The 15,245-nt window shown below is 38.0% G+C and overlaps 1 protein-coding gene across 1 annotated transcript; it reads right to left on the minus strand.

Moving 5' to 3' along the window:
• Positions 1-4,529: 4,529 nt before the first annotated feature.
• Positions 4,530-14,751, minus strand: LOC310991877 (uncharacterized protein; the record flags this gene model as incomplete). Its single annotated transcript, XM_083979808.1, has 7 exons — positions 4,530-5,165; positions 7,211-7,321; positions 8,406-8,572; positions 10,313-10,400; positions 12,136-12,253; positions 12,912-13,021; positions 14,509-14,751. The coding sequence occupies 7 exons, from the start codon at positions 14,749-14,751 to the stop codon at positions 5,139-5,141; spliced, it is 864 nt and encodes a 287-aa protein (XP_083835934.1). The 3' UTR covers positions 4,530-5,138.
• Between the last annotated feature and the right edge of the window lie 494 nt (positions 14,752-15,245).

Here is a 15,245-nt window from a genome sequence, read left to right on the forward strand (position 1 = left end):
ACAACACGGCACCAGCATCCAGTGCTCCAGTAGAGAGGCTATTCAGCCTGGGGAGCCTTGTTTTAACTCCGAGGAGGAACAGGTTAGGAGACAAGCGATTTGAGCAAATCCTCCTTATGAGGTACAACAATTATTTTGACCAAAATTAATAAGCTGACACATTAAGACGTTCATATTTTGCACTACAGTAGTTGTAGTAGTAGTTTAATTGATTTGTTTTGAAGCTGTTGTATGCTTATAGTAATTTCAACAACCTACCTCTCCTCTGCAGTGTTTTGGTTTTATTTTTGACAGTTTACCTCTCCTCTTCACAGTGCTGGTAAGACCAGTCTTTTTTATTTAAGATTTTATTTATGTTTTGAGGAAGTTAATATTTCTTGTTTGTACTTGTTATAAATTTACAATCAAACTGATTGTTTGCACTAGACTGTTGATTAAACATTAAGGAAGTTAATATTTCTTTGTATTTGATTGCACAAGTACACTTGTTTGTATTTGCACTAGACAATGTTAATTGAGGAAGTTAAACAGCATGTAGGCCAGTCTGTTGTTGGGTTAATAAAGACCTTCAAGAAGACTCCTCCTTTGTCTGCTCTCTTTCCATCTTATGCATCTCAGGCAATTTTAGAGTAAGTAGAAAAAAAGTAACTAGTAATATAACTAGTTACTTTCTCCAGGGAGTAATATAGTAGTGTAAGGCATTACTATTTTTGAGAGTAATATGTAATCTGTAATATATTACTTTTTAAAGTAACTAGCCCCAACACTGCTCTACTGACACGTCATTCATGTAGTTTAGACTCTACTAACATGCCATTCATGTATTCTGGACCTAAACCCTTCAGTGATTTGTAAACCAGTAGCAGAACTTTAAAATATATTCTGTAGCTGACTGGGAGCCAATGTAAGGTCTTAAGAACCGAGGTGATGTGATCTGATCTCTTTGTTCTGGTTAAAACTCGAGCTGCAGCGTTCTGAATGAGCTGCAGCTGTTTGATGCTTTTTTGGGGGAGACCAGTCAGAAGACCGTTACAGTAGTCTAGTCTACTGGAGATAAAAGCATGAATCAGCTTCTCCTGATCAGTTTGGGACATGAAACCATTAATTCTGGATATGTTCTTAAGTTGATAACACCACAACGACGAATAAAAGTTTTTATTCAACACATTTTCACTGTATCTCTGCAACCACAAGGTCTATTTGAATACTTTTGGTGTCATAATAAGGGGAAAAAATGAGGAATTGCTGAGATGTGTAAATTGCAGTATAGCTATGTGTTACTGGTGAAGAGTAAATGAAGATGGCACACAGAAAAAATTAAATAAAATTAATATTCGCCCCCCAAAAAATCGTATTTTAGTGTTTAGTGTTAATGATGCTGCTAAAGCTCAAAACCTCTATCAAATGATTGTACCAGTGGTTGATTCTGATAAAGTGAAGCAGTACAAAATTATTGAGATTTTACTACAAAATGTTCAGGCAAACTTTCCAAAATGTCAATTTTTGGCACAGCTTGGAACCACCTGCCACTATAAACCATTGTTCAATCTTTATTTTCATACAATTTGGATAAACTAACTGAAAAAGAATCGACCGGGACTAAATAACAACTCCTTTCTAGGCGTAAAGCTGCACTGAGAGCAGCTTATTTGGGTGCAGTTACGCCTGGCTCTATCTAGTCATGACATTTAGTACAGGTAAAAACATGAAAGCTTTTGTAAATTGAACTAATATTCATATTAGTTCAATTTCTCTATGTTATGTATAATACACACTTGACCATATCAAGTTATTCATACATGTAACATACAGTATGTTGTTTTCAGTGTGCTAAATAAGTAAAGTACAAGGATTGTTGTTGCATACTACTTATATTGTACACGTTTATATATCTAGGCCTAATCCCTTTGACACATGTTAATACTGTGTAGATATATAATCATTAACATGTACAAAATAATGTTATTTAAATGTATAGTGTAGTGGATTATACATAAATATGAATAGACACTAACGTGCTACAGTCATTATTCTCTAAACTTTAACAATTATCTTTGTTTTTTTCCCCCCTATTCCCTTTGTAACCACAGGTTATACAACTTGTAATAATGACTGAGAATTTTTACATTTTTAGGGAAATAGTAGAATAAAATCGAACTTTATTGTCAACCAGAGTGGAAATCTCTCTTTATTCACCAAATATAAACACAGAGGAACATGTGACATACTGTATAAAACAAGAAACATGCAGAACAAATGTGGCATCAACAAACCACTGAGATAAATAAAACCGTCAGTATAAAATAGTAAACTATTAAGAGAAGTGGTTTAGTGTCCTCACCTCATTCGACTGTGCTCTTATCCAACCATGAATATTACATATACATTAAAATACATCTGAATCGTTTCAGACAGGTACACGTACATTTATCAGTCGCCCTATTTAACATTTCTAATCAGGACAAAAACATGTAAATCAATATCTCCTTTACATCTATATTTATTACATGTTCATGTAGTGTTTGTAAAATGTTAAATATGTGGATTTAGTGTTATATTAACTCATTTATTCAAAAGTTAAAGTGATAAAAAAAAAAAGATTTAAAAAAATCAGTTTTTAATAATGTTACCTTATCATTTTACAGGTCAGTGTCAGCAGAGAAACATTCACCTGAGATTATAAAAGTCAGATAATATAAAAATGATACAAAATATGTGACTTTAACACAAATCATCAATGATTCGTAGTCATGTGCGCGCGTGTGTGTAAAGTAATGTTGTGCTGAGAACAAGCTCATCAAACAAAGAGCAGGTGGATTAAACCAGTGGTTCACAAACTTTTTTTTTTATATCAAGGACCCCTATACTGACACAAATTAGATCACGGACCCCCATTGGACAAAATTTTGAAGCAAACACCAGAAATACATAAATATTTGTTCTGAGACTGAACGTTACTTTTTTAGTCAATGTATGTTTAACTAAGAGCCAATGGTGTGAATTTTTGGAAATATTGTAGAGAAATGTCTGCAAAAAAGTGGTACAATTTTTCGAAAAACATTAAAACATTTTGAGAAAAAAAAGTGGTAAAAATTCTAAGAAAAAAAAAGGTTTAAAAAAAAAATCTACAAAAAGTGGTAAGATTAAAAACATTTTTTTTTTAAAAAAGGTAAAAATTTTCTAGAAAAAAGTGGGAAAATTTATCCAAAAAAAGGAATAAAAAAAAAAATTCTAGAAAAAGTGCTAAAAAAAAAAAAAGTTAAAAAATTCTAGAAAAAAGTGGTAACATTTCTCCAAAAAAAGGATTACAAAAAGAAATTCTAGAAAAAGTGCTAAAAAAAAAAAAAGTAAACAAAATCTAGAAAAAAGAAGTAAAATTTCAAGAAAAAGTTGAGGACTTCAATGAATCCTCTCAAGAACCCCACTTTGAGAACCAATGGGTTAAACAACAGGAAGGAAGAGACGTTCACAGCAGAGAGTGATCTAAGGTCCATCATGTCAAAGAAGGAAAGAAGTCCTGAACCATGTGGTGAACGTGCCTCAACAGGAAGTGATGCTCATCTGCAACAAAACTACGGTGGCTCTGAGGGGTCAACTCACTACCACAAAGAAAAACACACAAAGACACAAGCAAACTACAAGTTCTTCGGTTTGACAACAGGAAGTGCTACTGGGGACACGATAAAGCGAGGGACCGGTTTTGGGCCTTTAGTTGTTTTTCTTCTTGACTTTAAAGGATAATTAGTGTTTTTTTTACAATCTGGATCTTATATCTAGCATAAAATAAGATCATTTACTCACCCAGATAACTTTGGTGTCATTACAAGTCGTTCCGACGAAATTAGCTCCAGCCGAGAGCCGCGTATACGTATAATGCAAGAACACGGGGCAGCGCAATGCAGCCTCTAAATAACACATTATCCGCCGCCAAACTCGTTCATTTCACCAATATTTAGTTCTGATAGGCTAGTGCTATTCCCCTCTGAGTCCGGGGTTAGCTGTTATCAACATCCGGGGGCTGTAGGTCGACCTAATAATCATTCTGCTTCGGCATTCGGGTCCATTTTTATCTCAACTAGCCGGAGCTTTAGTGAGTCCAGGTTGAGGAGAGGAAGCCTGTGGAAGCTGAACTTCATCCAGCTGCTCATTTTGTTCTGTCGGAAACACGCAGAAACGAACCGTAGCATTAGTGGTAGCAAGTTAGCCGCGCCAGGCAGCGCTCAGAGATGACATCATCCAGGTCAGAGGTCAGTAGGTCAACCTACAGACGCCGGATGTTGATAACAGCTAACCCCGGACTCAGAGGGGAATAGCACTAGCCTATCAGAACTAAATATTGGTGAAATGAACGAGTTTTGCGGCGGATAATGTGATATTTAGAGGCTGCATTCTGCTGCCCCGTGTTCTCGCATTATACGGATATACGCGGCTCTCGGCTGGAGCTAATTTCATCACAACGACTTGTAATGACACCAAAGTTATCTGGGTGAGTAAATGATCGTATTTTATGCTAGAAATAAGGTCCAGATTGTAAAAAAAATGCTAATTATCCATTAAAAGTTGTGCAGACAGCTTCCTGTTAGTGGGTTTGACAATAAGATGAGTTTGTTTGGTTTATTAGAACGTCAGTATCACATGATCCACATGGTATTGATCATATTGATCATATTAGCCTAGCATTAGCTTTTAGCCTGGTCCCTCACTTTATTGTGTCCCCACAGAAACACTTGCTGTAGTTGTGTCGTGGTGAAATGAGCCCTCAGGGCCACCGTAAACTGTTTTCATTGAAATACAAAAAGGATTGAAACGGACAAAAAAACCAGCTCATCTCATTGGTTCACAAGTGAAGTGACGCGTGTCCTCGTCTGTCTGTCCACTGCAGTCTCAAGTTTCTGCTCCTCTTGACTCCAACCTCACCTGGACCTGCAGGATCTTTACGCTTTAAGCCGCCGCTTCCTGATTGGCTGAGTGGAGGAGCAAGGTGCCAGGTGATAAAAGTGCTCGGTGAGTGAGTGTGTGTGTGTGTGTGTGTGTGTAAAGCGTGTGGTTAGAAACACACACTCTGAGTGACAACACCGGCTGCTGGACTGTGGCTGTGGGCGGTGATGATGATGATGATGATGATGATGATGATGGTGTCAAGCAGCAGCTTTGGTTTCCCACTCCTGTCGAAACAACATCAACGTTTCTTTGTGTGTTTTGTGTTAATATGAACATTTAATTCAACAACTCCTGACTGATTCTTCAATATCAATAGGACGAATCTCCTTGTTGTTTACAACTACTTCCTGGTAGAAAACCAGCATTCGAACAATAGTGACGGACGAGAGTTTCACTATCTAATTTTTCATGTTACTATATCACCGTTTAGACTAATCTGATGTTTGTAAAGTCTATAAAACCAATGATTGGACAAACATTACTATTGATGTGTGCACATTTTTGTAATTAGTCATGGTTATCATAGATTAGCCGGGCTAACGGTTAGCTACCTGTTTAACTTTAATAACTCAGTGACTCAATAAACGGTCCATGAAAAAATATTTTCTCCAGCGGATATCTGAGTTCCAACATGACTGAGCTAACTGGAGTAGTTTCATGTCGTGTCCCACAACGGGAGGGTTTTAACAGCTGACGTCCTGCTGTTAGCTTATCTACCGCCGTTAGCTTAGCTACCGTTAGCTTAGCTACCGTTAGCTGTCCCTGTCAGTTGCAGCCACTGATGCTTTCTAGACATCGTGTTCCCCCCAAACTGAATAAATACAACACATAGCAACACAAAACACACACACAGAAATAGTGATGTACAATCATTTCAGATTTGTCTAAACGGTGATAGGGCGTGAAAAATATGATATATAGCTAAACTCTCGTTCCTTACTACTGATCTCATTCAAATTACCTGCTGGTTTTCTACCCGGAAGTAGAATGTAAACAACAAGGTGATTCGGTCTATAGGCTATCAACCATGTTTGATATTGATATTGATATTGAAGATTCCAGTCCAGACCTGCAACAGCCAATCAGAGCAAGAGACTAGGGAACCATCAACCAATCAGATGTTGTCGGATGTTGACAGCTCACAAACAAACATGGCTGCCAACTGAGCCCAATGGAAAACCACAAGAAGGGCAGTTGGTGTAGGCTACTGTAACTATGGCAACAACATGATCGACTCACAGTATGTCATCAACCTTCAAGCCACTGAACTGAGACACAGCTACTGTCTCATCAGAGAAACTCACCGTCCTCCATTTTGGTTTCTTCTAATCCGGAGTCACGATTTTCCAGAGATGGACAGAGTACTCGACCAAAGTACTTGAGTAAGAGTACAAATACTACTGGTCAAAATTTACTCCGTTACAAGTAAAAGTAGCTCAGTCCACATATTAGCCTACTCCAGTAAGAGTAAATAAGTACTTGCTTTTAAAGGTACTTAAGTATCCAAAAGTACATGCTTTTAAATTTACTTTAAGTCAAAGTAAGAGTAAAGAGTAAATGTCTTATTTTTCACATCAATGAATTACTATAATTTTTTCTAAATTAATTTAAGGAGCTTTTAACTCTTGTTTGTGAGAATGAACTCTTTGAAACCACCTGATGTGCTGCTTTTAGGGGTTAGGGTTTCCTAACCCCCCCCCCCCGCCCCCCCACCCTTTCCCCTGCTGTTAGACCGGCCTCCCCTCCCTTCCCATGGACCAGTCTACCACCCAGGGAGGGATCCCTCCTCTGTTGCTCACCCTGAGCTTTCTCCTGGTTTTCCCTGTTAAAAGGGTTTTCCATGGAGTTTTTCCTCAGTCGATGTGAGGGTCTAAGGACAGAGGATGTTGCTACGATGCCATGTAAAGCCCTTTGAGACAAACTGTTTGTAAAAACGGGCTATACTAATAAAATTGCCTTGCCTTGCCTTGCCTTCTTTGACAAACACAGCTTGTGTTCAATAGTATTTTAGAAAAAGACCTGAAAGTAACCAGTACTTTTCAGCCTTCCTAGAAATTAACTCGAGTAAAAGTACAAATATTTGTCTTGGAAATGTATTCAAGTAAGAGTAATAAGTACCAAAGAAATCTAATACTCAAGTAAAGTACAAATCCTCTGGATATGTACTTAAGTACAGTACTCAAGTAAATTTACTCTGTTACTGTCCACCACTGCGATTTTCACACACGTTTCTGTCTGTGAAGTCGATACTACAAAGTTGTGTACTGACCTTCCTCCTCTGGAAAACCTTCCCGTGTTCGATGAAGAGCGCTGACGGAGCTCGTCGCAGGGAATTCTTGGCCGAGGCCGTCCGTCTCAGCAGAGGGTTCAGGAAGCCGACCTGCACGAGTTCATATTCATTTATTTCACAAAGATCAAACATGGCGGAAATCCTTCTGTCAACACAGTTTCAGGCCCCGTTTATACGTACCCGGTTATTTTTAAAAGACATTAACCATCGTTTGCACCCTCCGTTTAGACGCAAACGGAGAAAACGCCCCTGAAAACGATGCTTTTAAAAAACTCCGGCCAGGGTGGAGATTTTGGAAAACTCAGTTTGCACGTTTGCATGTAAACAGAGAAAAATGGAGATTTGGGTAGCCAACGTCAGACCCTGATGTCTAACCGTAACCACAAAAATAATAATAATGATAACATTTAATGCAGACTGATGTGTTCATTGTAAAACATTTATTTATTGATGTAACGTTAAATGGGGTGATTTCTGTACAGAGTCCAGAGGCTGCGCTGCTTTTCTGTCCAGTAACAGTTCACACACATGAAGCTTCACTTTTCATTCAAACAAACTGCTACTGCCACAATTGTTAGATTTCATCAATGAGACCAACATTTATCTCCTAAAAATGATTTAACCAGCCGGTGGTAAACCTCTAAAAACCTTCGGGTGAGTTAATTAGCGATCGTTTTGTCCCCCGGGAGGACGACAGAGGTTGGCCGACTGAGCAGCTCTGCAGACCGGCTGCTGCCTCTATGATGTCCCGGTCGTTGCTCCACAGGTGGAGCTTCACTAAAAAAAAAAGAAGCTTCACCTCTCGAAGAAACATCGGAGCAAACTTCTAAACAGCCGTCATCTGGATAAACTGGCCGTATGTGGCATCTAAACAGTTACTTTCTCGCATGAAAAAATATTAAAACTTAAGTGACGTTGTTGTTGTTGCTATCAGGTTGCTATGCAGGATCATGTGCGGGATTCTGATTGGCCAACGTGGGCTTGAGCTTCTCGCTACACTGCCACCTACAGGTTTGGCTCTTGACGGCATATACACACGGGTTACTGTAAACGAAAAGTTTTCTGAAAACGGACTGGTGTGCACGCAGTTTTTTTTATAAACGGAGAGGGTGAAATGTCCGTTTATGAAAATAGCCGGGCACGTGTAAGTCTCAGGTGTTCCTCCCCCTCCTACCTGCGCGCGCTCGGTGCACACGGCCAGCGACTGTCTGAAGGAGGTGCGCTTGTTTTGCTTCCCGGCCGTGGCCAGGTTGATTTCTGACCCCGCCCTCAGCTGCACCGTCCTCTTCATGGTCAGCTCCAGCTTCTGGACGCCGCGCTCCACCTCGCCTTTGTACCTGTCTGCAAAACACACACACACACACGCACAGTATTATCAGTGGTGTAGTCACTCTATGTCAGTGGTTCTCAACCTTTTGTACATCAAGGACCCCTAAATTGACACAAATTAGACCACGGACCCCCATTGGACCAAATTTACACCAGAAATACACTAATATTTGTTCTGAGACTGAAGAACATTACTTTTTTATACTTTTAAATTAGGGCCAATGAATTTTTGGAAATATTATAGAGAAATTTCTGGAAAAAAGTGGTCCAATTTCTCCAAAAACATTTAAACATTTCTAGGAAGAACTGGTAAAAATTCTCAAAAAAAAGTAAAAAATTAAATTTAAAAAAAATGTTCTTTAAAAAAAAAGTGGTAAAATTTCTCGTAAAAAAATGTTCAAAATAAAAATAAGAAAGTAAAAATTTTCTATAAAAAAGTAGTAAAATTTCTAAAACACAAAAAGTTTTAAAAAAAAATCTAGAAAAAGTGGTAAAAAAAAAAAAAAAAAAACTTCTAGAAAAAAGTGGTAAAATTTATTGTAAAAAAAAATGTTAAAAATAAGAAAGTAGTAAGAACAAGCCCTTGTCTGATGAAGGGCTGAGAAACGTTACCACTTGGTGTGTGACAATAAATTGTCACGGGAGCAAAAGCTAGTGTGCGGTCTTCTTCTTTCTTTAAAAATAAGAAAGTAAACATTTTCTAGAAAAAAGTGGTACAATTTCTAAAACAAAAAAGTTTTTAAAAAATCTAGAAAAAGTGGTAAAAAAATAAAAAATAAAAACTTCCAGAAAAAAGTGGTAAATTTTCAAGAAATAAATTGGGAACCACTGGTCCATGTGATACTCAGGTTTACTCAGTATACCCAACCTTAGCAAAAAGTAGTATACTTTTATTAAATATGCTTGAGTGTGAGGGTTGACAGGGTTCAAGGGGATCCCCAACTTTTTCTTTAAATTTTACCACTTTTTTTTTTACTTTTTAAATTATTGTTTTAATTATTTTATTTTTGACACTTTTATTTTTTTTTTTAATTTTAAAACTTTTTCTGAGAAATTTTACCAGATTTTTCAAAAAAACGAAAAAAGAAAGAAAGAGTACAAAATTTTACCACTTTTTAAAAACTTTTTTAATTATTGTCAATTATGATTATTAATATTCATAATATAGCGCTCATATGCAAGACGCTCAATATAAAAACACTGTTGACACTCGGGCAGCGTCGAGAAGCTTGTCGGGCTAGCAACGGTAACTAAGGGGGACGGGGCTTTTGCGAAAGGTCAATTATTTTATTTTTAACACTTTTTCTATTTTAATTTTAACACTTTTTCTGAGAAATTTTACCAGATTTTTCTAAAAAAAAAGAAAAAAAAAGAAAGAAAGATTACAAAATTTTACCACTTTTTTCTAAAAAAAATTTAACTTTTTTGGAGAAATTGAACCATTTTTTTTTCCAGAAATTTCTCTATAATCTTTCAAAAATGTACGCCTAATTTAAACGTACATTGATTGTTTATGTATTTCTGGTGTTTGCTTAAAAATTTTGTCCAATGGGGGTCCGTGGTCTAATTTGTGTCATGTCATGTTGATATAAAGTTTGAGAACTAGCGATCTATGTGATACAAGTACAGTTTACCCACCTAAAAAGCAGTTTACCCACTACAAACAATTAGACTACACCACTGAGTATTATGTAGAGTCTTAGCCTTAGAGTAGCAGTGATGAGACGTTAGCGTTGGCGTGATGCGACTCACTTTTCTCTCTAAGGACGGCGTTGCTGTAGGTCACTGAGTCTTTGGACGACACCGAGCTGCAGCGAACTGAATCCTGGGAGCTGTGGAGCTGCACGTTGGAGAAAGAAACACACTGCTGACAAAAAACTAGAGCCACCCCTTCACTCTCATATCCCTCCGCCACGCAAACTATAGTTCCAGTTACACCTTAAATGAGACACGACAGACAGTTGCTCTTCTCAACCAGATCATCGTATATGATAAATAGCGTTATCTACCGCTTTATTGAATGATTTCTCAAATGCACATGGCCAAGAGGAGGATTAGAAACACAGCAGACTTGCATAGTTTCTCTTTAAATTTGTTTTAAAGAGGATGGGAATCTTGCAATAACTTGAAGATCATCACTACTGCTGCTTTTTCAGTTAGGCTATTTATCAGTTTTAAATATATTTAAGTAGACTTCAGCCTTTTAATTTCTTCATACTAATCTTCAATAATTCAAGTAATTTCCAATCATTTCATACAGTTTCATACAGTTTTAGTTTTACTCTTCAGATATTGTTTCATCTTTTCGAGATTGCTTCAGCAGTTTCTTCACTTAAAGGTACATTGTGTAAGAATTACTCCCATCTAGCGTTGCGGTTGTATATCTCAAGCAACTCAGTGGTATTTTTCATGCTGCATTCACCTGAAATTGGGCAGACGGCAGACAGACAACAGCCGCTGCACGTAACGGCATAAACAAGCCTCTATGTAAACAAGTGGTCCGTCAGCACGAGGCAAAACAATACACGTGACAATATGTTGTCATGGCGATGTGGTATTGTTTTACCGGCTTTCTCTGGACTTCTGTGACTAAAATGACATCTGGTTTGTTAGCGACGGCCGTCTGCCCGACTGCAGGTGAATGCAGCATCGCTCCATTCCTCCTCGATGTAGATATGAACGATATGAACGGCTCATTCAGAGCTGAAAGGAACACTTCACTTTGTTGATGGGGGGATTACTGATTAATGAAAAACAGACTGAAGAACCAAATAATCGATTTTCGTGAATAGATAACAGGAGAACTTACACAATGTTCCTTTAATTCAGCATTGTTTCAACAATTTATTCAGCTCATTCAGCTTCCAGTTTTCAGCATTCACCCGTATTTCCTTCAGGAAATGCATTCTCTAGTTTATTTGTTTGTATTTACTTCTGTCACTAATGTTTCATTTGTATTATTAATATTTTTTCTTCATCTTTAGATTCTGACAACCACAAGGTGCTTATTATTATTTATTTGGGTATTATTTACCGACTTAGTTTATTTGTTGCTCAGTTCATGTTACTTTCAGTTTGTCTTTGTATGTATGAATGTGTTTGTATATGTTTTTATATGTATATGACTATACAGAGATATAAAGATTAGTAATCATATGTTAGAATAGAAATCTATATGTATATAAATGTAATAATATATTAGAATAAATCCAGTTAAAAAATAAATTAACTTACTGTATATATTATAATGACTAGAATTACCTTTATTTTCAATTATTTTATTTTATTTTTTTATTATATATATAGGCCTATATATATATATTTTTTGTTCATATGTTGTTTTTGCAAAGCTTTTATGTTATGTCTGTCCATTTCTGTATTATGTTTTATTTCTTTTAACATGTCCGAAATAAACTTAAACTAACTAACTAACTAACTAAGATTGTTTTGTTGTATAGTACACTTAAATATATGATTTGCTTCTGCTGTGGTCGTTGTTATTTGCATGTTTTCTATTTGTAAAAAGGAAACAAAGTTGAGTAGAGCTGTCAGGCCGTCTGTGGGGAACGTCGTACTATGTGCTCCAGGATGGAGGTGTTGGAGTAGACCGGCTGGTCCCGGCCCGCCGCGCTCAGGTGGAACGGGTCGTCCATGTAGGTGTTGGAGGTGGGAAACCTCCGGGTCTGGAGCCCACTGAGGAGGAGGAAGAGGAGGAAGAGGAGGAAGATCACTACCGTCACCGTGACGACATGCACCAGTGAAGATCGTACGGGTTAGAGCACTGGAAGAGAGAGTAACGACACCACCATTGACTCCCGTGGTAAGGGTTTAAGGGTTTAAGGGTTTAAGGGTTTAAGGGTTTAAGGGTTTAAGGGTTTAAGGGTTTTGCGCCCCGAGTGGCAGGATATGGGAATTGCAAAAGCGCCCAAAAAACCCATTCACTCCAATGTGTGTGTGTTGCCCACTTGCTTGTAAATTGATGAAAACGGCCGTGTTTTTGTTTTTAGGTGTCTTGGTCATATCAGATTATACTTTTTGTATTTGTTTATTACAAAATGTAGATTGAAACATTAATGTAGACAACTGTTTGTTTTTTTGGGGGGGGGGGGTTTACTCTCCTATGTGTTAATATTTATCTGTAAAGGATCCTCAATGATGCTATTAATGTGGGTGATCTATAAATGTCCTTAAATTATTGAAAACACCACACTTGCTCATTCACCAACAATGCAGAGATGTCAGTTCTTTTGTAAAACCCATATTCCTCCACCAGGAGGCGCTTCCATTGGACCAATGTGTGTCGTTACTCTCTTTTGCAGTGACTCTAGTGATGTGTTCGACAGACACTCACCTCAGAGCTCCGCCTGCGTGCTCCGCCTGTGTGTTGTTGTTGTCATGGCGACTGGCAGCTCCGTCCTGCAGCAGCTTCAGCCAGCGCTCCCTCTCCTCGGAGCCACCGACCTAAAGGGACGAGAGACAGAGACAAAATTAACAGATGTTCCTAAACGCCTCACAGGTAGACTATGTATTGAGCAAAAGGCACAACTTAAATGTTCCCTGAACGCAGCACATGCAGTTTATTGGTACAAGTTACAGTTAAAGCAGTACTAAAGAACTTTCAGTTTTGGTTGAGTTTGGCGGCGCCTGTGGACCAAAGCAGTAGTGTTTTGCCTGAAGGAAGACTCCATTTCCCATGAACACTAGTGTGAAGCCCTGTAAATATCCTGCATTAAAATGAACAGAAGACATCAAAACTAAGTTTATGTTTCCAGTGGATCATTTCAAAGTGAAAACACAAACATAATCCATTGCTAAAGTGCCGTTTTGCCTGTTCCCTCCTTGTTGTGACTCGCAAAAGTGAAAGTGAAAGTGAAAGTAAAGTGAGAGCAGGGTTCCTACCATGCACCTCAAAGCTGCTTAGTGCCAGAGAAAGAGATACAGACCATAATGATACAGACCCCCTCAGACCACGACAGAGGTGTCATTCAACTTGTTGTAAGTCGATGTATCATCACAAAAGTTATGAAAATATTTTATGAAGGTTGAAAAGTTACTTAGTGCTGGTTTAAAGGACAATTCCGGGGAAATTCAACTCGAGGGGTGTATGTTCCTAACATTTTAGGTCTAAAAGAAGGAATCTGAAGATTTTCAGTTTAATGTCTCCTGTTTTGCGGTAGTTGTGTCTGTCCCCGCGTCGCCACGGCAGCAATGAATGGGAGCGGATTGAAGTCACATCCCTCAAAGCCACAGACAGCGTCAGATGGAGACTCAAACATGCAGAAACAAAAGAAAGGCCAGCAGCACTCGTGTCCTTCTCATTGTCTTTTATTTCATACTGCGTCGGCGCTTAGCATGCACAAACCGGTTTCGACAACGTCTTCCTCAGTGTGAAAAATACAGCAGGAAGTGATGCATTTAAATACTCACAGGTGTGGTTAATCACTTGATTGATCAGTATTAACATTCGAGAAAAATACCACATTATAGACATTAGAAAAATAGAAATATGTAGAAAAATGTAACAATATATAGAAAAACAACAATATATAGAAAAACAACAAATATTCAACAACCCAAACATATCAAATATCACAGGCAGATCCACAGGTAAAGAGACCCATTAAAAAACTTTTGTTGTTTTGTTTCTTTAAGTTGATCTTTTGGCCGTGCACCTCTTTAGTTTGTTCCTGAGAGTTTTGTTGGAGAGTGCGTGTTTTTCTTTGTTTTTGACTCAAACATGCACCCAGAAGTTTATTTACTTCTACTACTTTATTGTTGCACTGATCGGACCCCAGGAAGAATAGTTGATGTAAACTACATCAGCGAATGGGGATCCAAATCAAATCAAATCAAATCAAATCAAATCAAATCAAATCAAATCAAATCAAATCAAATCAAACCAAATCAAATCAAATCAAATCAAATCAAATCAAAGTCCTGAGTCTCACCTCCAGCACGGCCACCTGGTCCCCCAGCATGCTCAGCGTGATCCTGTAGGAGTGGTCCGGGTCGGGCCCGGCTCTGACCTCACAGCCTCTGAGCTGGACCGTGTACTGAGGGGAACGCCCACTCTTCCTCCCCCCTCCCCCCTTCCCCCCCTCCTCCTCCTCCTCTTCCTCCTCCTCCTCGGCGAACATGTTGAGGAGTCCGTCCTCCACCTGACACTGCAGACTCTGCCACTGACAGTTCATCAGCACGTTCAGGAAACCTGTCACGGCACACGTCACAGTTTGATATATATATGCATAGTAAATGATGCTGTACTCTAGTCAGCTTTAAAAAACTTTATAAGAACAACATCATTTCTCGTTACAGTATGGAAAATTAAGTTCAATGATTTTGTACTATTTTGGGTTATGCGCTGTACAATTCTTTATTTAGTTGTGATCAGAAATTTAAGTGTAGGCTACTGATTAATTTCAAATGTCTGTGATCTGATCCTTTTGTATTAATGCGTATATATATGAAGAGTTCATTTGCAAAAGGAGATAACTTAATTATGCACGTGCATGATAGGTGATATCAGTCAAACCAAAGTTGAGTGACTTTGAGATGTAACAAAACAGACATATCTCAAAAAAATAAAGTTTTATAGAAAACAACACTTTGCAAAGAATAATTACAAAGCCTCAGCTCATTTTTTTCAAAATGGCATTTATCTGCTTTTGCAAATGAACTCTTCATA

This window comes from Trachurus trachurus (genome assembly GCF_905171665.1).
Source record: "Trachurus trachurus genome assembly, chromosome: 9".
NCBI lineage: Eukaryota > Metazoa > Chordata > Actinopteri > Carangiformes > Carangidae > Trachurus > Trachurus trachurus.